The sequence below is a fragment of the Homarus americanus genome, unplaced genomic scaffold (genome assembly GCF_018991925.1).
Source record: "Homarus americanus isolate GMGI-L3 unplaced genomic scaffold, GMGI_Hamer_2.0 scaffold6075, whole genome shotgun sequence".
NCBI classification, from domain to species: Eukaryota; Metazoa; Arthropoda; class Malacostraca; order Decapoda; family Nephropidae; genus Homarus; species Homarus americanus.
Window position 1 is genome coordinate 152904 of NW_024732529.1, and position 23991 is coordinate 176894.

The following is a 23991-nucleotide window of genomic DNA, read 5'->3' on the forward strand; positions in this document are numbered from 1 at the left end:
GTGCGTGGCTTTGTGGCCCGAGTGTTTGATGTTTTTTTTGTTGTTTTTTATTAGCGTTATTGATCAAAGTTATATGAGGTCTTATATGATGACTGTGAAGTGAGAGTCTGGTCCAGTGTTGATTGCTGTACAACTAACACGTTTATTTGTTCTTGGTGTGTGTGTGTGTGTGTGTGTGTGTGTGTGTGTGTGTGTGTGTGTGTGACTGACAGTGGATGGTGGTGGTCATCTTTCAGCACTGAGGCGCCCTCTTCTGTTAGACGTGTCGGTCGATACAGTATTTTTAGACAGAAAGATGTCAGGAATATTCATATCCTTTACTTAAAAAAAACCTGTAATATTTCCTACTAAAAAACAACAACACAAAGGCCGGATCTAACGCAAAAACAAGTAATATTGAACAAAAGTAAAAATATTTAGACTATTTAACCCTGCAATTAGAATTCAGCTGAAAGTTTTTGAAGCCAAATATTAAGGAAAATAGTTTTGTGTAGGAACGTAAAACAAAAGCCAACATGGGGAGTGGTGCGTGTTATTATTTTAAGTTGGAAGGTTTTTTTTTTTTTGGTTCACAAGGAAACAATTATTTTGCATGGTAGGTGGACACAAACGAAGCGAGGTTACTTGCTGCTGTACCTCTACCACTGACACGACCCCGGGGCTAATATTGCTTATATTACCTACAACACTGACCTCCTCCTCCTCTATACTGACCTCCTACTCCTTCCTTTCCCTCCTCTTCCCCTCTCCTCCTCCCCCTTACCCTCCTCGTCCTCCTCCTCCCCATGCCTACTACCACCACCACCACCACCCACTTCCTCCCCCTTCACCTGCCCCACCACCAACTCCTCCTCCCCCTTCACCTGCCTCACCACCCCCCCCCTTTCCTCGTAAACAGGATGAACACGCAGGTTGTGAGTGGTGGTGGGAGTGTTGTAACATCATGTGTAAGTGGCTTGTCATAAACAGTGATTACCCTCGCAGGTAATGGCCACACCAAATGGCAAGTGCTGGTAATTACTACACCAAGAACGACGCCTTCTTTCAGCGGCACGACTCAGAGCTATTTAACTCTCGTCGGAAGATGGGTGTGGGAGGGAGGCAAGACTTGGTAACTCCAGGGAATACGTTAATGGTGGTGGGGTTATATGTGACAGAGAGCCATATATGACACTGGCTGTATATGAGATTGGCCAATATATGACATTAGTTCATATATGGGAATCGGTCCAGTTATTTTCAGGTCCGTTTGTGTTAAAAGTGTATATACAGTATATGACACACAGACTGCATGCTTTATAGGACTGGTCGAGTCTTTCACGTCACATACATTGAATAGCTCTTATATGACACCTGCAACACTTCACACGTCACATAGGTCGAATATTTCACATATGACCCGCGCTCACTATTTTATTTGTTCATTTTTTTTATTTTTTTTTATTTCATACATCAAACGACATGGTTTCAGTCGTCGAACTAGCCGCTCAAACGCTCGACCTAAAACATTTACAAGTCTACCCGGTGGGGGGAGGGGGGTCACGTGGGCCTGGCGTCAGATATCACAGTTAGATGGAGATAAATGTGGTGTATCCTTGTTTATTTTTGTTGAGGGGGGGGGGGATAGGTTAATGTTATTGGCACTTACTTTCACCTGTAATCAAGTACACCTCCTCCATACTCCTTAGTGGGGAGGTGGCAGAGGGAGGGGGATAAGGGGAGGTGGCAGGGCGGAGGGGGAAGGAACAAGGGAAGGTGGCAGGGACGAGAAGGAGGGAAGGTGTTGTAGTGACATTATTGGTGACATGTGTAGCGGTGTGTGTGTTCTTGTGAAGTTTGTGATGGTCGTAGTGTAGTAAGACATAGACGACCTGTGTTGACCCGAGACCTGTAACTCCCCTACAGTCCGCTGGCTCCTGTAATGACTGGTGTTGTGAGGCCAAGCTGAGGCACTGAGTAACGTCCTCACGCTACAGCATTAACAGGTGGTGTGTGTGTGTGTGTGTGTGTGGTGAGGGCTCTCCACCTCCCGGGGCGTGAGTGTTGAGGGCTCTCCTGACGGGAGTGTGAGGAGGTATAACAGGGTGCTGAGCCTGTGATGGTGACGGATCAAAGTACTTCGAAGCGCACACCTCTTTACCTGGTTTTCTTCCCTCCCCATTCCCCAACCCCTCCCCTCCCCCCTCCCACCTCCCCCTCCTCCTCCCTCCCTCCCCCTCCCCTTATGCAGCCTCACCATTGCAGTGTCTCCCGGAATGCCGCCTCCCACCCCCCAAAAAAGGTGTTCAACTCAATACTTTTAATGTAGAAACTGTTCATTGTAATTTCGTGGGAGGTCGTGAGGTCTCTTTGATGATACAACTCCAAATATTCTCTCTCTCTCTCTCTCTCTCTCTCTCTCTCTCGTAACTTGGGATCACAGTTTTTATACCGAGTTGAGAATTTGGTCGTTTATAATGGGTGGGTGGGGGCAGGCGTGAGAGGGGGGGGGGCGGGGTCAAAGATGTTGTATTTTTACTTTTGAAATTAGTGGGGTTGGTTTTATGTTTGTGTTAAGTAGTCCTGAATTTATTTTTTATTTATTTTTTATTCCATCTTAATTAGTTGGGAGTAAAATGGGAATGGTGTTCAATTTCTTTTTACAGGACACTTGGGAGGATTGTCTAGTGTAAGTTGTTCATCCTGGGAATAAATAGATGGTATTTATGGCGGGGGTTTTGTAGTTGTTTAAGTGGTCTTGTTTATAAAGGGACTAAATGAGTTATTGATAAGGCAGGTGTTAATTAATGATCAGGTAATAGAGTGTCGTCTAGCAGGACTTAATTAGCTCTTGTTAGAATTAGATATTGGTAATAGATCAGTTAATTAATGTGTAATTTTTTTTATCAAGTCATAAAGTACAATATAATGGGATTAATGTGAGTTTTAATTTGATATTGATGTTAGATTGATGTTAGTTAAGATGTTTGTCCAGCCTTAAAACATCATTCAATAGAACTAAAAAAATAGATATCTAGTATTGAATTATCTATTGATACTATAAAGTGATACACTGATCAAGTGATACTATTAGATAATTAATTGTGAACTGGATATAACAAATGTAACTTTCCTGTTTAGTACACTATATCAATTGATGTTAAACTGACACGATAGATGGGAGGAAGCGAGGCACAAACCCCTCAGAAAGTTTGTTTGTTTGTTTGAGTTTAACACTATTTGACGTTGGTATCGTTTGTCTTGTTTCGTCTTGTTTGAGTGGTGATATCGAGTGACTGGCTGGCTGGTTGGTGTGGCGGACCAGTGAGTATGGCCGTCCTCTCATTGTGTGTATTCTAATTGGCTGCTTATTATACTGACACTTATCCCTTAAGCTATAATCCTGTCGGTGAAAGTTTAAGTCTCCTGAGCCTAATGACTTCGTCTCACCCTCGGTATAACATCTCCCCCGCTAACGATAACTTTCCTCCCATTAGTACGATAACTGAAATCTCCAGAGTGCGATAAATCCTTCCCCGTTTGCGATAACGATGTCCTAACGCTACGAGAGAGTCAATATTTTACCTTCGGATATCTTTATTCCTTGATTACAGTACTTTCCTTCCTTCCTTCCTTCCTTCCTTACTTCCTTACGATATAATTGTCATGATATATATTGTAGTAGGTAATTCTGATTGTTTTTAATTACAATTGTTCCAAATGTACAACTTAATGGACAGGTATTTACAGGTGATTAATTAAGTCAAATTGTGTCTGATTGCTTGGATATTTAACCCCTCTAGTTTTTCTATTGGGGTATATAGTTGTCATTTTCCCCGACTGTCTGTCTGTTTGTCTTTCTGTCTGCCTCTTGTCTTTCCGTTCATGGTCTCCTGAAGTAAAGGATAAAATGGTGTTGGAGGGAAGGAAGGAGGGAGGGGGAGGAAGGAATGATTGAAGGAATGTGAGGTACATGCTGTCCTTCATGCCACTCGCATCCCTTCCTTATTGGGTATTTTATTATGCTGACAGTGTGCTGATGGTAGTGTAGGGTGTGGGGGGGGTTAGCTCAGAGCCAATTTGCCCCACGGTCACCTGCCACGCTGGGAACCGGACACTTGTTGACTTCGTTACTGCCCACCACAAACACCATCCTCGAATTGTGTGTGTGTGTGTGTGTTGGTTTACTCATTTACTACACAGTCCTCTTGGTCGCATCACTCTTGTTTGTACGACCTCGAGTATGTCCTTGAGTTAGCCTGCGCATTCATCGAGTGTCACTTGAGAATCCGTTTACTGTAAGGGTTTCATTGCCACTGTATACTAGTTAATACCGCTATAAAAACGACCTGTTTAAGCTTTTTCGAGGACGACCTGTTAAAGCTGTTCCGAGGACGACCCTTGACGTTTGTTACTAACCCATGTGGGACTTTTCTCTTCCTTGAGGGACGTGTGTGTTCCCTCCAGTGTTCCTTGGGCAGTGTTCCCCCTCCAGTGTTCCTTGGGCATTGTTCCTTCTCTTTACTTCCTAGTTCTTGGTTACTACTTCACGTCGATACGGCTCTTGAGAGTGACACCTTTTCGCTATCACTTCCTCAAGGACGAACTCTTTTCACAACCATCACCTCAATGACAACACTATTTTCACAACCATCACCTCACTAACAACACTATTTTCACAACCATCACACACACACACACACAAAAGACTTTTTTCACAACGCATCACCTCGAGGACAAACATATTTTTGCCAGTCGCCATCTTGAGAACCATTCCTTAATTAGGTCACCATATTGAGGACCAGCTTCATTGTTCATTTTCTCATTACTGTAATTACATTTTTTGTCTTTTTTTTGTCTTGTGTTGTGGTTGGCTGCTCGAGTCTTCAGTCAGTCACATTCTGTATTGTGGTAATTTTTCTTTAGTTTATCTTCAATGTTTTGGGTCTTCTTCCTTATCTTCTTTCTTATTTGTATTTATCTTAATTTATCATGTTATTATACCTGTTTCTTTCTTTCTTTCTTTCTTTTTTTTCTTTCTTTCTTTCTTTTTTCTTTCTTTTTTTTTTCTTTCTTTCTTTCTTTCTTTCTTTCTTTCTTTCTTTCTTTCTTTCTTTCTTTCTTTTTTCTTTCTTTCTTTTTTCTTTCTTTCTTTCTTTCTTTCTTTCTTTCTTTCTTTCTTTTCCCTAACAGCAAAATATAAAGAAAGATGAAGCTATTTCACTCACACTATCAGGTCGCCCAAATTATATTCTGTTTAGTCCTTAGTCATAAAACCCTGCCGCTAGACGTCGCATCTCTCTAAATCCCTCTCATCCCTCTCCCCCCCCCTTCCCTCTCATCCCCATCCCCCCCTTAGTTAACCTCAGATTCTCCCTGGAAGAATAGGGTGACTAAGGGATTATACTCTCCCTTTTTTTCGGCTGAGTTTCTAAAGGCAAACAAAAGTTCCAATCAGGGAGCACAAAGGGCGTGTTGGCGTCTACTCCCTCACTCCCCCGAGAACGATTAATTACCTCCCTGACGATAGGGGAGGGGGGTGTGGTGGAGTATGACGAGGGGGGAGTGAGCGTGTGAGAAGAGATAAAGGAAGAGGAGTTTGGTGGTGGTGGTGATGACGTGTGATGATGATGGAGGAAGAGAAGGTGGAAAAGGAGATTTGAAAATTTGAGAGGAAATGAAGAAATATGAGGTGGTGGTGGTAATAAGGAAGAAGGAAGAGGAAGAGGTGATTGGTGGAGTTGGAGGAGAGGAGGAGAAGGAGGCAAGAGACTGTGAGAGGAGATAAAGGAAGAAATAAAGTTGGAAGAGGAGGATAAGGATGAAGAGAATGCGATGGCTGTAGGAGGGAAATTGAAATGGAGGTGGTATTACTGATCATGGAGGAGGAGGAGGAGGAGGAGGTATAAGACGAAGAAATAGAGGGAGAGGAGGAGGAGGAATAAGATGAGAAAGAAAATGACGATAATGGTTATGGGGCAGAGAATGGAGAGGGATAGTGTACACATACAACAAGCTGCCTCTTTGTGTGTGTGTTGACTCGTAGGTTCAGGTGAGCTCTAAAATAATGGTTAATTTCTCTTGATCACTCAGGTGCCTGCAGGTAAATAAGGAAATAATAACTCACTCACTCTCACACAACAGAAAATGTGGTGTTTATTTTAGCCTGGTTTAGTGAATCATAATTGAGTCTTTAAATGCGTATAGCTTTGGTAGTAAACATGATGTGATATTGTGGGGGGTCGTGGTAAACTCTACGGTGACACCCACAAGTATTTCAGTATCGTCGTCGTCTCTCTCTCTCTCTCTCTCTCGCTCTCTCTCTCTCTCTCTCTCTCTCTTCTGATGAGGACACTAGACAAGTATAAATGTACAGATAGACAGAATGATGATGAGTAATATGTACGGTGTGTGGATGGAAGGATGGCAGGGGGAGGGAAGGAAGGCGGCGATGGGTGGGAGGGAAGGAGGGAGGATAGAAAGCGGCTATGGGAGGGAGGGAGGGAAGTCGGAAGGAAGGCGGCGGCGGTAGGTGGTTGGTTGAGATTGATGATTGATAGGATGGTGTGGGATGCTCCTCACGCCCTCTCCCATATTACTTCCATCCTCCAACTTCTCAATCTCCTCCTCCTCTTCTTACCTCCTCCTCCTCCTCGCACTAACATCTGACACTGATCGTAACTCTTGTTGTCAGAAGCATGAATTTATAATCGTAATGCTCAAAGGTTGAAGTTTTCTACTCAGTATTTCGTTAGATACATTTTCTCCCTCAGTTAGGAGTGAGTGAGAGAGTCCAGTTAATGTTCTTAAGGCGCCATCTTTGTCTCCTAACTTAAAGTGAGTTAGTGAGTTACGTGGGATTTTACCTTATGATTTTTATTGAGAATCTATCATGTTTCTTAGTTTGAGAAAGGCAGATTCATCTTGGTGTCGTGTTTTACGTTAGTCAGTTATTTTTGCATATTGTTACGAGTTGGGGATTTAGAAACTGGTTTAGAATATAGTTAAAAGTCTACCCAGATCCCAACAGGCAACAACAATAAAAAAACAAAGACAATCGGACTATAAAAGGGTAGACAAAGGATGCGAGTTTTTGTTGTGTATAATAAAGTACAATAAATTCCTTAACAAAATATCCAGCTTTCTATAATTTACCCTTAACCATACTTAACTTAAACATACGCAACATTGGCTTAACGGTATATACATACTTATACAACATACAACAATCTGAAGCAAGTGGAGGTGGGAGGTAATAGAGGATTACAAATACAGTACTCAAGTGCGGTGCTGAGGTGTCTGACGAGTAGGGCTGAGTATTGAAGAAGATGGTAGGTAGTCACTGTGCCGTAGGTTTCCAGGATAGGTAATCCAAGTGTGGTCACTTCCCAAAGTGAACTGAACTCTCCTCGATCCGGAGCTGATGAGGAAGAGTTGGAGGAGGTGACGCAACAACCAAGATATGGAGAAAGAAAACCCGGAGTGGTGACTAAGACTAGTCATACTCGGGTTTCGTCCCTAGATGGCGTTGCTCGTGGTGCTGGGTAGGTAGATCATGACAATAGATGGCGTGGTTCGTAACAATATCTATTTCCCCTATGAATTACGGCCACAACAAAGCCATGTATAGTTTAGAGTGAGTTCGGCCTCAGCTTATCCTCCAGCCACAATTAATCCAAGATAAATTTTCCACCTCTAATTGGTATCAGTGAGGGTCGCGCCGCAGGCCATTTGGCAGCCCGCTTGATCACCTGACCCCTCCCACCCCCACCCCTCTCAATTTATCTCATCCCCCCTTTCCCCTCCTTCCAACCCTCTCTCATCTCTCCCCCTAACAGCTTTTCCCCACCTCCCCTAGCCCCCCTAACTTATCCCACCTCCCCTAGCCCCTAACCCCCCACCTCCCCTAGCCCCCACCTTATCCCACCTCCCCTAGTCCCCCTTGCCTTATCCCACCTTCCCCTAGTCCCCCTAACCTTATCCCACCTCTCCCTAGTCCCTTTATCCTCCCCCTTATAATGTTTCCCTTACACCTCCCCCCTACCTATTCCTACCATCTTTACCCTTTATTTTCTCTCTCCACTCTTTCCCTCTTCCTCTCACTCCCTTCTGCCTCCTCATTTCCCCCTCCTCTCCCCACTCTTACCCCCTCTTCCCCCTTTTTTTACAAATGAATCACTTGTGTAGCACCATCTTGCCCCAGGTGATGATCGTAAAAGCGGCATTCCACTCGCCTCCTCTCGTTCTGTCGCTCTCTGGTATATTTCGTCAGTATCTTCTCCCCCATACCTCTATTGTTGCTGTTTTTATTATTATTTTGTATCGTACGAAACTGAGGAGATATACACACCAGGAAGGGGAGAAGGGAGAGAGGGGTAGAGAAGGGGGGAGAAGGGAGGGAGGGGTAGAGAAGGGGGGAGAAGAGGGAGAGGAAGTAGAGAAGAGAGAGATAGAGAGAGGCGGCACGGAACAGTCCACCTCGTTCTCGCCTCACTGATTAGGACGTAATTTTTCAATTCTCTGTTGAAAAAAAAAACCGCTAAAAGGATTATTTCGTCTCTTTTATTTTCCCGTTCACAATAATATCTACACAACTGACGAAGGTGTACATGTGTCCACTACTGACGAAGGTACACATGTGTCCACTACTGACGAAGGTACACATGTGTCTGTTTTATCATTTTTTTTATTGTTTGGAACCAGTTACTTAAAATCACTTACGGTAATTTCCTCCTGGTAAGTGAGTCTTTAATAGAGTCTCTGTGCCATTTATACGCCATCTTTGTGTCCCAGATAAAATGAACCAATAGAGGTGATAACAGTTCAGCGGGCAGACCTTCCTTGAGAATCCTTGTTGTGGTTCATGTAAATAGGTCGGTGGCGGTGAAGACATGTCAATAAGAGAAAGCTTTTTATGTTTGTTTGATCATAATACATCGTCATTCAGCAGCGAGAAGAGTCGGTATATGTGATAGAAGAGGTGGAAATATCCCCTGTCGTGTATTGTGTACTTATCAACACTGACGATTGTTTGTCTGGGGTATATATATCGCAACACGATTCACATTCACAAATATTCGTACGTCGATTTTTTTTTCTCACTGGCTCAGGGGGTGGGGGTGAGAGGGCATTTTGTTACGGTAGTCACAGTGTTGTGTTGGTGTCTTATTTATGTGTCTCAGCTTAAATGGGCTAGTTAGGTGTGCTGTTATATATTTTCTTAAAGAGGTTGTCAAGGATTGTTTCACTCGCTTATGTGTTTATTGTGTGTATCGTTAGTCTTACAGGTGTTGACTTGAGTGTGTGTGTGTGTGTGTGTGTGTGTGTGTGTGTGTGTGTGTGTGTGTGTGTTCATCACTTGCATATATATGGGTTCGTTCCTTCAGGATTCCTGTAGGAGGTTATTACTCTTCCGTCAGCAGCCCGTCCCTTCCTGTCGTCTCCAGCAGATCTCCCAATTTGTCCCTGGATCGTGGCGTCATTGTGCGGGTAGTGAGATGTGGGTCGGTGTGTCGTATTACCTGCTATTTTTGTTCTGAAGCTCCTGTTGTAGATGCTGTCACCCACCCCTCCAGATGGTACTCCCACAATCCTTATCCTCACGTGTCCGTCCTTGATACCACCCTCAAAGGTAGTATTCCCCTGACCCTAACCTGACACTGGTTTTTTTCCCTGTCACTCTTTCGTCCTCACAACCTTACTGTTTTTTTCCCTACTGTCTATCGTTTTCATTGTCGGGTCTGTCTCGTTCCTTTACAACACTTATCCCCGCACGGTGCTACAACCTTTCCTCGCCTGCCGTGATCTTGCTCATTCACCTGAAATTCATATAATTTTGCTTCGCTTAACTCTATTCATTTTGTCATGGTTCATAATTTCTGTGGACATATATTGGAAACTCAGCAGTGCTTGACCATTCATAGGCTCCTCTTTATTATTTACCTCGTGCTTGTACTATAAACACAGTCCACCTCCTCGGGCGTGCTGTAATCCGGTCCCACCAGAGTCGAGAGGAGCGTGGCGTCGTGTACATTATTGTGTATGTTTGAAACCTACAAGAGCGCTATTGTAGACAAAATGATGGTGAACGTCGTGTCTTTAAGGTATACAGTATACACCAACGCTTTTTCCTCACAAATCGTCGTCTTGCCACTTAGTCGAACGCGGGATCTCAGGTTTTCAGACTAACACTCGGCGACTTCTCCCACTCCCCCATGCAGCGTGAACCGCACAATCGGCAACCTTCTTGCAGTACTGGCGGTGTTTTTATGGTGAGCCATACTGCTATATTGATCCCTGACACTGTGTTAAAGGTGACGGCAGTAGTCATGGTTTCATTGGCCTTTTATATAGATATATTTAAAGTTCATTAGTGGGACATGATGGGTGTTTTTATAGTTGAATGATGCTTATTTAGAGGGTGAAATAATATGAGTTAGTTTAAAGTCCGGAGTGACGTGAGTATTTTAAGGTGATATATGTATAGTGGTTTAAGCTCTTGGGTATATAAGATTGAAGGACAGTATTTGTGATGCGATAAAACCACGAGGTTTTAAAACGTTTTTTTATGATATAGGGATTGGTTTGTGTTCATTATGGTTTATATTTAGGTAAAGTGTTTGGTTTCTGAACTTTAACGACTTGCATCAACGAACTAAACAATGTTGTTATTTACGGATATTTCAGGGTTGTCACTATGACGTTCCGATATCGTAACATGTTGTGTTGTCGTGAGGGTGTGAGGGACTTTGGTGGTGGTGTTCATGCCGACCTGGTCAATAGGATTCCTGTACCCTGGTAGTACCATAGTGTGGGCGGCTGACTGTGAGGCTGGGGAGGTGGTGTTGATCTCCCCTCTCTTACCTTCCGTGGGGGGATGAGAGAGGAGTATAACTAATAGGGAGAATTAGAGAGTAATAACTTTCATTATACATGAATGGAGAAGAGACGTAAAGATGGATCTTCTCTTACAAGGATAAAGAGAGAGTGTCCTGGGTATAGGATATCTGAATCCTTCACAGAGAGCCGTGAGGTGTGGAAAGGTAAAGTGAGAGAAAGAGACGGAAGAATTTATGTTCTTTCTCACTGAAGGGAGAGAGAGAGACAGAAAGGTGAACGAATAAACACCCTCTCACGTGTGAAAGGTGCGAGAGGTGAGCAGAGGGACGGAGGGAAAAAATAGATAGAAAGGGAGGAAACAGCTAACATAAAGTTCGTAGGTAGAAAGGAGAGAGAGAGAGAGAGAGAGGGAGAGAAAAAGGTGAAATTGAAGTCTGTAGTTAGAAGGGAAGGAAGAAGGCAGGTAGGGTGGGCCAGGACTGAACATAAATCCTAAGGCAGAAGAAGGGCGAGAGGGAGAGGGAGGGAAGGAAGGACAGAGCGAGAGAGGAAGGGAGGGAGACAAGAAATATTGACTCCACTCCATCGTTACTGTTGGTGTCGTTGTTCTCAGATATTCAGAATATTGGGAAGAGAATGAGTACAGTATTGGCGCCTCTCTCTCCTGCACTCATGTTGTGGTGGGGGAGGAGAGAGAGAGGGGGGATAATGTGGGGGGTGAGGGGGGTTGTCAGTGTGTGTGTGTATGTGTTAGTTAACGTCATCAATCATCTTCTGCTCCGTCGACCTCTCCTGGGTCTCTACACCTGACGCTTTTAAGGCTCACGGTGACGTCCTCCCGTGGTGTGACTCCTAGCTGTGACAGAGAGTGTGTGTGTGTGTGTGTGTGTGTGTGTGTGTGTGTGTGTGTGTGTGTGTGTGTGTGTGTGTGTGTGTGTGTGTGTGTGTGTATTACCATCTGGGTTAGTTTGTGAGAACATGGTGCAGCTGGTTGGCGGAGCAAGTGTTGAGTAGGTGGAAACAGATGGTGTTGCTAGGCAGGACGGCTACCAGCATGCGTCACAGCTGGTGGTGTGGTATGGCACGTGACAGGTGGGTGAGAAAGATAGTGCCTCTGGCTGCTGGAACAGGTGGTGAGAACAAGCAACAGCTGGTTATAGGTATGACAGTCTGTGTTATTTCTTGGTAAAACAAGGAATAACTGGTGCTACTGATAGGCAGATCAGATGGTGGTAAGGACAGGTAATAACGGGTGGAAGACATGGCAGGTGGCGAGTAGGCGGCAGGTGGAAAGAGAAGACAGCCGGTGGTGTCACTGGGAGCCTTGACATATGGTGAGGGAGGTGGTGGGAGGCAGAGGAGTGACTACTATAATTAGCGTGTGTGTGCGTGTGTGTGTGTGTGCAGTAATAACGACGACGACGCACCACCTGCACGACAACAATCAATAGTGAGGGAAAACTACCGCCCCTCCCTCCCTCTATCGCATTTTTCCTCGCTCCCTCGCCTTACCTCCCTCCCTTCATTAACTAATTTGCTTCCATGCTTCACTACTGTTCCCTCCCTCCCTCACTTCTGTTTCCTCCCTCATATTTTATCCCCCCTTACCTCTGTTCCTTCCTTCCTTCACCCTTTCATACCCTTCTTCTAACCTGTATGGAAGGAGCAGCAGGGTGAAGTAGAGAGAGGATGATAAAGGAGGAGAAACATTTACTCCCCGCTAATTGGATGTTACCTGAGCTGTCGTGAGATCCCATGTTGCTTTATTGTGTCACCCCCCTACACACACACACACACACACACACACACACCACCACCAAGTTTGATTTAACAGGTAATTAGATTATTATCCAATACGTCAAGTTAAGTAGCATAACTGAAGCGCTGACTCCATAATCTGTTTAGAGCCGCTGATTGGCTAGCTGTGTTTGTTTACATATGACGTCATAAATCACGTGGTGAGTTAAAGGGCTGTAGAGTGCCATATTATTTATCAACATTATGGATATTGACATCTATCTGTCCGTACGTTTCTGAGGTGAATGTTTTATCGTGTCAAGTTGGAAAAAAAATAATAATGAAATGGTAAATTACACTATACAGGTACATACATACATACATACATACATACAACCTAAAGAATGCTTTACTGGATATCTACTTAATACATAACTCTCTCTCTCTCTCTCTCTCTCTCTCTCTCTCTCTCACGTCGTCGTACAAGACATAAAAACAGTTTGTGGTTCCTTGAGCCTTTTACGTCCATATGAATATTTTCTTAACGGGTGAGTAATGCGTTGTAACCTGCTTTATACCTCACCAAGTGTCCTGCGTCATCCATTTAGTGTTATAACTGGGTGAATCAACGTTGCGTCATCCATATCACACACACACACACACACACAGACGTTGGCAGCCACTCGTATGATTATAATCGACAAAGGGATGAATGTGAAGACGGGAAGAATATTCAAGAAAGGTTCAGTTTTCTAGAGACTCACAAAGGGGTAGACCTTCTGGGGGCTTTGAACCTTTATTTACTGTTGGCATGAATATCAGTGTACCGGTGTTGTGGTGTGTTGTGATGGGCTGTGTGGTGTGTTGTGATGGGCTGTGTGGTGTGTTGTGATGGGCTGTGTGGTGTGTTGTGATGGGCTGTGTGGTGTGTTGTGATGAGCTGTGTGGTGTGTTGTGATGGGGCTGTGTGATGTGTTGTGATGGGCTGTGTGGTGTGTTGTGATGGGCTGTGTGGTGTGTTGTGATGGGCTGTGTGGTGTGTTGTGATGGGCTGTGTGATGTGTTGTGATGGGCTGTGGTGTGTTGTGATGGGCTGTGTGATGTGTTGTGATGGGCTGTGTGGTGTGTTGTGATGGGCTGTGTGGTATGTTGTGATGGGCTGTGTGGTGTGTTGTGATGGGCTGTGTGGTGTGTTGTGAAGAGCTGTGTGATGTGTTGTGATGGGCTGTGTGGTGTGTTGTGATGAGCTGTGTGTTGTGATGGGCTTTATGGTGTGTTGTAATTGTTGATGTGTAATGTTGTAAAGAGTTAAGTGATGTTGTGCTATTGAGTGTACGGCTCGAAGCTTTAGTTAAGTAAAAATTAATGTTTATTATTATTATTATTATTATTATTATTATTATTATTATTATTATTATTATTATTATTCATTTGTTGGCCTTATGAAACTTTAATTGCAGTTCGTATTATTTTTATACAGAATTAAAGTAATCATTTTTTATACAGACTTAAATCTTTTTTCTAATCATTCGTTGACTTAATTGAGGAAGTTGATAACCGTTCATATTAAAGGGGATAAATTTATTATTTGTATTTATATCGTGTAATAACAGTACGGGGCTCCTGCAGAATTCATGCGTAGAGGATTTTTGGGGGGAGGGAATATTTTTAATAATTATTTCAGGCGGAGGAGAAATACATTATTTTTTTCATATTAGATAGGAATTTGGTCGGGGAGGGAGGGGGAATATACATTTTTTTTTATATTAAGGCCTTCTTTTAATGAGGGGATATAGAGAGTATATATATATTTTTTTTAAACCTTTTTCTTGAATGGGTAAAATATATTGAGTAAATTTTGACTTATTTTCCATAGGGTTGTTGGTATAAATTTTAAATCCCTTTTTTACTTACAGGTTAAAGGCATATGAAGTGTATAATATAATATGAAAAAATCCTGTATAGGCCTATGATATATGACGAACATTTTAAATCCTTTTTCTCTCTCGGGGGAAGTTATATTGGGTCACTATATTAAAATAAATTCTTATTCCTTTTTCCTTGAAGGGGAGCGAAGATATATGGTACCATTATATACACTGGGAGGAGAGGGTGAGAGGAGGATGAGTGGGTGAGAAGAGAGGGAGGAGGATGAGTGAGTGGAGAGGGAAGAGAAGGGAGGGGGATGAAGAGTGAGAGGAGGAGGAGGAGAAGGGAAGGGAGGTGGATGAGTGGTGAGAAGAAGAGTGAGAGGGAGGGTGAGTGAGAGGAGAGTGGGGGGAAGAAGGAGGTGGATAAGTGGTAAGAAAATGGGGGAGGAGGGAAAGGTGTGAGTGGTGAGGAGTGGTGGTGAGGGTGAGAGTGGGATAATAGGGCAGTATCTCACGTGTGGGCGAGGTCTGTAATTCTTCTTCTCCTCCTCCTCTTCCTCCTTTCCATTATGGTAAGTTTTTTAGCTCAGGTAAACACTGGAACTCAGAGAGGCATCTTAAGAATGTCGTGCCTGCTCTTTGTGTGTGTGTGTGTGTGTGTGTGTGTGTGTGTGTGCGTGTGTGTGTGCGTGTGTGTGTGTGTGTGTGTGTGTGTGTGGTGATGATGAGAATTGGTGGTTTTCATGTTGAATTATGTTTCGGCGAATTTTTGGTGATGTTGATTCGGGTTGTGAGTTGGGTTAGTGGTAGTTCAGGTTGTGAGTTGTGGTGGTTGTTGATATTCATTATTTTATTGTCCCAAGTGGTAGTTCTTTGGTCGTAACTCTGTAGATCCTCACATAGTAGCTGGTAAATTGAAAGTGTTAATCTATATCTTTCCAAATATAACGACAAAAATTATTGCAAACTTCTATTTTTTTTTTTATACGAAGATTGAAAATATGAACCACTCCTCTTGCCAGATAACATTTTTAAAGGACATCTCAAACACCGAGCGCTTTCGAATTTGCTGGAATAATGGGTAGCTAAATTGAGGTGCCAGTCCTTCACGTTTAGGAGACAGTAGTCAACACAAGGTACGCCAGACGAACGTTCACCCACTTTCTGCCTCACATGGGCGTTCTCATATGGTAGGAGAATTAATCCCTTCACATGTATGAATTCCTTCAGTGAATTCCCTCTTGTTTGTGGGTATTTGTGAGGGGTTGGAGGGAGAGGGGTTCATCCGGCTTACACACCTTCCTGTCCACCCACCCACCCGCCCGCCCACCCACCCACTTGGCTGGTCACTTCCTCTGTTAGTCTCCCCGCCGGTGACGAGTGACGACCACCCCCTTACTCCCCTTAGGACACTGCGTCATTCTATAGGTCTTGATTGATTTGTAGATCTTGATTGGTCCCTGGGTGTCATGGCCGCTTATCTACAGTTTAATTGTTTTCTTTTGGGTTCTCGTTAGATCACCTGAGCGAGAGTCAGGTCGAGCTTATGTGATGGCTCGGCGTCCGTCGTGGTTTCATCTTCTCTTGTGCGTTATGCCTCTGTCGGGACGTCCATGAATCGATTTTTATTTGTTTGTCTATGTATTTTTTGTGTGTTAGTGTATTTGTGTGTGTGGGGGGGTTGTGTATGTATGTAACGCGTTTGGGCTCATTAACGCGCACGTGTGTTTGTGTGCGTTTGTGTGTAATTCCTATACATAAATACTGAGAAAATGATCCATGGAGGTAAATTCCCAATACCACTAAATTCTCCCCAAGTCAATCTCACCTGTGTTGAACCTGTGGCTGTCATGCTCCTTTGGCTTTTACAACTAGTGGTCTTGCTGTCGATATCCACTTACCCCAGATGACTGTAGTGGACATCTGACGGTCGTTGGAAAGTACCCAGTCGACGAAAGTGACACTCTGAACGTAGTGCCAGTCAGTCGTGGGCACAGTCACATGAGTGGAGTGGTGTTTAGTGTTTTATGTAAAGTATTTGTGATTGGTTTAGTCATGCGGTTTATTCTTGGGGTTTTTATTTATTTTTTTTTGTAAAGTGATTATGATTATATACGGTATATATATTTTTTTATTATGGTGTTATGAATTTTTTTTATTAATTTAGATTAGTGTAATTAATATTCTGTATTATTATTATTGTTATTATTATAAATATCCGTGTTATTATTGTTATTATCTTTTATTGTTATTAGTGATTTTATTAATTATTATTTTCATTGTTATTCTTGCACATAATATAATTGTTATTATTGTTTATGGTGTGAAATTTTTGTGTTATCGCGTATAATTATTAGGTACATGAATTATAGTATGTCCTTTGACTATCATGGACTAACATATATCACAGGGATTAATATGTAACACATGTCCAGTACCGTGATAAGCTAAGGACTAAGTGAACCATCAGTGTGTCTAGCTCTACCTGACCTGGCCTCGCTTAACCTGCAGCTTCCGAGGGTGACGCAGCCGTGTACAAATTCCCGACCCATTCTCGCCTCTTCGACCATCTGCGGACTTGTTTCAAAGGTAACCTCTGACCTGACCCTGGGATCACCCTTGGCTCACACCTGTCTGAACTAGGGGGTCCTTGCTGGCTCACACCTTTGTCTCTTGAGCCGAGAGAATAAGGATCCCCGCTGGCTCAGACATGTGTTTGAGCTGAGACTAGGGGATCCACGCTCACACCAGCACCTGTGTCTGAGCTGAGTACGGGGGGGTCATGACACCTGTGCCTGGGGAAGCTGACTACTCCTGTGCCTGCTTTGACGGTCGCAGCGCACCTTTATTGTGTCATTAACTCCCGCTGTTTGTCTCGGGATATTAACCAACTGTTTGTTGTGATTGGTGTGACTAACTCCCGCTGTGACCTCTTGTTCCTGCTGCTGCTGTTCCTGCTACCTACTACGCTAGCGGGTCCTGTTTGACAGTAGTAGCCGGGTCTTGATTGCTGGCGACTCTCAACAAGATATTAGTGTAGGCGGCACTTTAGTGGAGAGAAATGAGTTGCCACCATACGGGACAGTAGCTGCCTGGTGTAGTAGTGGTCGCTCGGCACCTGTAATGCTCGTATAAACATGGGGGAGAACTTGGACACCTAAAACTTCGAAACTAATAGACTTTTCACCTTCCTAGATGAGATATAGATTATAACCTTAGATGATTTAGATATAAATACGTATAGTTTACAAATGATAGATTTTTGTTTGGTGTTTTCTTGGTGTGTAGTGAGGCTGGGCACATGGCACTGTTATGTTATGATGTAGTGGAGCACCGTAGAGCACGAGACGCACCTACTGTAGTGACCAGACAGGCACCCTCACTGTGCTGTAGACCTGCACACTTAGTTCTTTACCTCTGTAAAGAATGTGATCATATTGTAATGCTTTAGTTATTAAGAGTTTAATGTTCATTACACTGTCGACAATGTCACTTTGAAGTTTTGGTTATTATAATATACATGTTTGATGCCATTACATTTTATTTTTAGAAAGCTAAGCGGATTTATTATTAAGTAGAAGCTGTCATAGGGAATTTAAATTTGTTGAATGGTTAAAACTGATGTCATTTGACAGTATTTAGCATTTTTTAAATATTTGAGTAGTTTTCCATTTAATTTGCCTGTGGTTATGTATTTATATAAGAAATATATAACATGAGTATTATTATAAAGGTTTCATTCATGTTATATTATAAAAGGCCTGTACTTATTTGACTAATATATTGCCAGGCTCCCCTTTTGCCTTTATAGTGGAATACTGTAAAAAAATGACTACAGTACCATTAACAGGCAGTATGATGATAGAAGTCATATTACCTTTACTAGAATTCACTTCCCTTTTATGTGTATGGACTTGAAAGCTTAATGTTTGAGTAGGTCTTTTTACCCTACGAGGCGAGGGTCATACGCTGCTAAGCCTGGATTTCATTTTGGTTAGGAATATATATATTGTTTTTCATTTAATCGTGATTTTTTTTTACCTTCCCCAAATTCCCCACCACCCCACTCTCTCCACCATCCCACTCTCTCCCCACCACCCCACTCTCTCCCCACCACCCCACTCTCTCCCCACCACCCCACTCTCTCCACCATCCCACTCTCTCCCACCACCCCACTATCTCCACCATCCCACTCTCCCCCACCATCCCCACTTTCCCCACCACCCCCACTCTCCCCACCACCCCACTCTCCCCCACCACCCCCCTCCCCCACCATCCCACTCTACCCACCACCCACTCTCCCCACCACCCCACTCTCCCCCACTCCTATCTCCGTATCCCCATTTTTCCCTTCATTCTTCCTCCCTCACCCTTCCTCCACCCCCCTCAGCCGTGTTGTCAATAAATTAATGTCGTAGGTCCAGGATTTGGTCAATTTACCAGGTCTTCAACCGTCAGAAAATCGCCCGGGTAGATTTTCTCCCTCGATCTGAAATAATTAACGATACAACTAACTCTCTTGGTTAGATGTTACGTGAGATGATAGCTAACAAGAAATAAAATGGCGCCGACTTTATTTTAAGACTCGATTGTAAGTTCTTAAGTAGACTGTGTGGGAGGTGGTGAAGCAGGCAACCGCAAGAGAAGATTGTCAATATGCAGATCCAATTTCCGGCTGTGGGCGAGAAGAACTTTCCTCCTCTCTCCTTCTCTCTCTCAGGCTCTTAACAGGATAAGGTCTGATTATACCTTCTCGTTAATGGACGCCATAGTCATTAAAGTTACCTGACAGTCTCTTTTAAAGGTGATGGCTGACTTTTGGGTGTTCACTTATTTTAAGAGTTTATAAACCTTATCTGACTGGCGATCTGACTTCCCATTAATCTGACTGTAACTTGAAGGAAACACTATCCCTCCCCCATCGTGATAATTACGACCGATCGATCTTAAAATTACTTAATCTTGGCCTTTTTAAATTACCATTACCATTAAATTACGTCACTGATTAGGCGCCATTATAAACACCAGGAAACAGTTAAAGAAAGATGTCGAGGGAAGGACGCGCCATTATAGAATTTAACTTCGAGGACACCATTAAAATAAAGTTACTACGGACGCCATTACTAGAACGTGAATTTAAGGACACCATTAGAATAACATTACAAAGGACGCGCCATTAAGAGGATGTGACGTCAGGAACACCATTATAGGACGTCAATGTCATTAAGGGAGGCGTCCAACTCCCCTAAAATTAATCACGCGCCATAATGTCTCTTTGCTTCGATGGTATTAGTCGGGGCCCTCTTGTAGTGCAGGTGGAGGGCTGATTAGATGAAGGTGAGGGAGGGAGGTGAGAAGATGAGGGAGAAAGGGAGAGGGTGAAGGAGGCAGGGAGAGTATGAAGGAGGAAAGAGGAGGAGAGGACTGAAGGAAGAATGGATGATGGATGGATAGAAATAAGAAGAGGGTGAAGGAGGGAAAAAGAAGAAGGAAGGAAGGAAGGAAAGAGGGGGTAAACTGACGGAGAGGATGAAGGGAAGATGGAGTGAGGGAAACAAGAAGGTGAGAGGGAAGGAAAGAGAAGAAGAGGAGGTGGGGGGGGGATGAGAGTGAGAAGAGTGAAAGGAGGGAAGAGAAGAGAAGGAGATGGAGGGAGAATTTAAAGAGATAGACGGATTGTGAGGGGACGAGTATAGAGAAAGATTCAGGGAAGAGAGAAAATAAAACAAAATTCGGAGATAGAGATAATGAGACTGAGAAAAGAGCGAGATAGGGAAGAGAAGGAGAACAAAGAGAGAGAGAGAGGGAGAGAGATAAAATCCATATAAGGGAAGAAAGAGAGAGAGAACAGAATGAAACAGAAAGTGATGATTAAAGAGAGTTAGATAATAAAAGAGAGAGAGAGAGAGAGAGAGAGAGAGAGAGTTCAGCGTCACATCTTCTAAGTCAAGGTAAACATTTCGAGTCATTTTACCACTTATTACCTGCTCACCTGTGGAGGAATGATGTCTCTAATACCGAGGTCAAGTGTCCAAATAGAATTACCATCCTCAAAATTTAAACAACTTGGTATTTCAGAAGCTGTCTCATTTCCTGTTTGACTATAGAAAGATAACAGTCATTGACCGGAGATGCTGTATTGGTGATTAGACATAAAGACTTCTCGTTCGACCATAGTGTTTCGGTTCTTATCCAGTGATATGGGATTTAATGCCTTGTGGTGGGTGGTATTTTAATTCTCAGTCGCCCGGGGGTTATGTGAGAGGTCTGTGGCAGTGGTAGTTCTGTCTTCAGGGTGTTGTTGGAGTGGCCTTGTTCACCCTGGGGGAAAATTTATCTCCTCCTCCTCTTCCTGTCCTCCTCCCCTCAACATAGGTTTTCTTTGGTTCTACTTTTATTATCCTTGTCCTCTTCACGTTCTTCTCTTCCTCTCTGCATTTCCATTTCTCTCACCACCACCACCACCACCACCTCCTATTCCTGTCTTTACACCTCCCTCGCCTTCTCCTCCACTTCCTCTTCTTAATGGGGACTGAGGAACACATAGTGAACTTGGTGAATTTGAGTGAACATGGTACAATAAGTGAACAGTCTGCTCCTACGTTTATGTGTGTGTGTGTGTGCGTGTGTGCGTGCGCGCGCGCTCCCTCGTTCGTCAGTCCTATCATATTCTCCATCCATATTAATTCCCCATCTCTTACCTCCTTCAGCCTCTCTCTCTCTCTCTCTCTCTCTCTCTCTCTCTCTCTCACCAGCCGTTCCCTCACTCTTATCTTCATCCCTGATCACTATGCTGGACACCAATCCTGGATGTGGTGACCATGGTGTTAGTCCTCCTCCCACCCAGACCAGAGGACAAGTGATGGATGAAGCACCGTCCTGCATAACTTATTCCTTCCACTGGTCTTAGCTCGTCCCCCTCCTCATCTCGTTTGGTGTGTTACCCTTCACTGTGAACAAGGTCGTGGTAATCATTTTATTCACTATACACGTCAAAGCTGCTGTAAATTTATAACTTTTTGTAGCTCAGTTTTGTCTTAATTGAAACTTATTTTGATTTAAGTTAATGCCATTATCCCCGACCTGACCCTCGTTAGTTCAGGTTATGTGATGTGTGTTTTAGCCCATGCGATAGGTAGAGATTAAGGTGTTTACGTTTTTGTCCGAGAAAAAAAAATATTGAAACTATTACCTGAGGTCTTTTGAGGAGTGGGTCTTCCCGCTTACAGGTGGGTACCATGAGTCAGATGTAGGGAGACCTCCTCATCTGTCGAACTTGGTATTAGCGTTGTAGATTTGTTTTGTATTTAACAGTGTTGTTCTTGGCTGCTATTGTGTTCAGCTTGTTCCTTAGTTCTGTGTTGAGGTGAAATGTAAGTTTTCACCAGTGTGCTTTAAAGCAGCTGTGATATTTCTTTTCGTTTGTTTGTTAATGCTTTCGTATTTTTTTTTCACGTTTAGTGTGAACTCGACAAATGTGTTGTGAGCTGAGAGATGTTTTGTGTCTCGTGTTGTGTAAGAGTGTTGAGCGGTCGTCCCATTGTTGTTGCTATTGTGCGTCTGGATATGTTTGGTGTGTTGCTCTGTGGCTGTCTCTTGTGTGTTACTGTGTGTTGCTCTGTGGCTGTCTCTTGTGTGTTACTCTGTGGCTGTCTCTTGTGTGTTGCTCTGTGGCTGTCTCTTGTGTGTTACTCTGTGGCTGTCTCTTGTGTGTGTGTTGCTCTGTGGCTGTCTCTTGTGTGTGTTACTCTGTGGCTGTCTCTGTGTGTTACTCTGTGGCTGTCTTGTGTGTGTTACTCTGTGGCTGTCTCTTGTGTGTTACCTGTGGCTGTCTCTTGTGTGTTCTGTGGCTGTCTCTTGTGTGTTGCTCTGTGGCTGTCTCTTGTGTGTTGCTGTGGCTGTCTCTTTGTGTTGCTCTGTGGCTGTCTCTTGTGTGTTGCTCTGTGGCTGTCTCTTGTGTGTTGCTCTGGCTGTCTCTTGTGTCTCTGCTCTGTGTGCTCTGTGGCTGTCTCTATGTGTTCTCTGTGGCTGTCTCTTGTGTGTTGCTCTGTGGCTGTCTGTGTGTTGCTCTGTGGCTGTCTCTTGTGTGTTACTCTGTGGCTGTCTCTGTGTGTGTGCTCTGTGTTGCTGTCTCTTGTGTGTTGCTCTGTGTGTCTCTTGTGTGTTACTCTGTGGCTGTCTCTTGTGTGTTGCTCTGTGTGTTGCTGTGGCTGTCTTTGTGTGTGTTGCTCTGTGGCTGTCTCTTGTGTGTTGTCTCTGTGGCTGTCTCTTGTGTGTTGCCTGTGGCTGTCTCTGTGTGTTGCTCTGTGGCTGTCTCTGTGTGTTACTCTGTGGCTGTCTCTTGTGTGTTACTCATGGCTGTCTCTTGTGTGTCTCTGTTGTCTCTGTGTGTGTTACTCTGTGGCTGTCTCTTGTGTGTGTGCTGTCTCTTGTGTGTTGCTCTGTGGCTGTCTCTTGTGTGTTGCTCTGTGGCTGTCTCTTGTGTGTTACTCTGTGGCTGTCTCTTGTGTGTTGCTCTGTGGCTGTCTCTTGTGTGTTGCTCTGTGGCTGTCTCTTGTGTGTTGTGGCTTTTTTGTCTCTAATGATGTTATTGTACTTAGTTTTATTGTTTTATGTTTATTTTGTTTTTCTGGGTGCACCTAATCTGTAATGGCCTCTCGTGTGTGTTACTCTTTGGCTGTTACTTTTGTGTTGTGAAGCTGACGTGAATGGCGGTTTGTTTACGCTCGTATTCTTACTTTCCTCGTTACTTGGGTATATATTTTGTCCGCCAAGAAACGTCGCTAAATATACAGTTTTAAAGTATCTAATGCCCTTTAACATCATTTTATTCTTGTAGTGTGACTATGGCCATGTTCATCTAATGTGGCCCGGGTACAAACACTCGGGCAGTGGTTGAATGTGGGTGTGCCAAGTCCGTAGACTTGTTAGTGGTAGAGGCATATGAGCTTGTTCTTTTGAACTGTGTTGAGTGTGTTCATTATAAAGTGTTCAGTAGCTGTGTTCATGAGATTTAATGTCATAAGTGGCTTGACCTTCATCGTCAGTGTATCTGTTATGCTTCAGTCAAGATCTATACTGAATTGAGTCTTTGTGTTGTTTTGTGCAGCTGATACACATGTTGTCATTAAGCTCTATGAATGCCACCTTCGACTGAGTGATTGATGGAGATAACTTTTCACGATATTTTTGGTTTCTTCTCAATCCAGCGCTGCCCTAATGTGTCCAGTATATTATCCAGTGAAAGGCCAGTTATTGCATGTATACATCTGGCTACAGCTTGCTGATCCACTCTTCCTTGTCACTTTCTATTCGTAAGATTAAAAGTCGTTGGAGGTGAGGACGTTCTGGTATAGGAGGAAAATATATTATTGAAGTTGTATCAAGGAGAAGTGGTAACACTATCTACGTGTGAAAAACTCTGTTAATGATCAGTTCCGGCAAATAGAAGCTGATAACTCCCTCAAAATACCTCTTGGTAATGGTTGACACAAGAGTCAAACGAGATACAGGAGTCCCCCATCTTATTCAGTGATGCACTTCAGAGAAAACCAGCATAACCAGT

At 43.5% G+C, this 23991-nt stretch overlaps 1 protein-coding gene across 1 annotated transcript in view; it reads left to right on the forward strand.

The window, feature by feature from the left end:
- LOC121868884 (dystrophin-like) overlaps positions 1 to 23991 on the forward strand; it is a 185849-nt gene that overhangs the window by 149374 nt on the left and 12484 nt on the right. The window contains exon 3 of the mRNA XM_042369881.1: positions 16938 to 17015. Within this exon, the coding sequence (XP_042225815.1) occupies positions 16938 to 17015 (78 nt within the window). The remainder of the gene's footprint in view (positions 1 to 16937; positions 17016 to 23991) is intronic.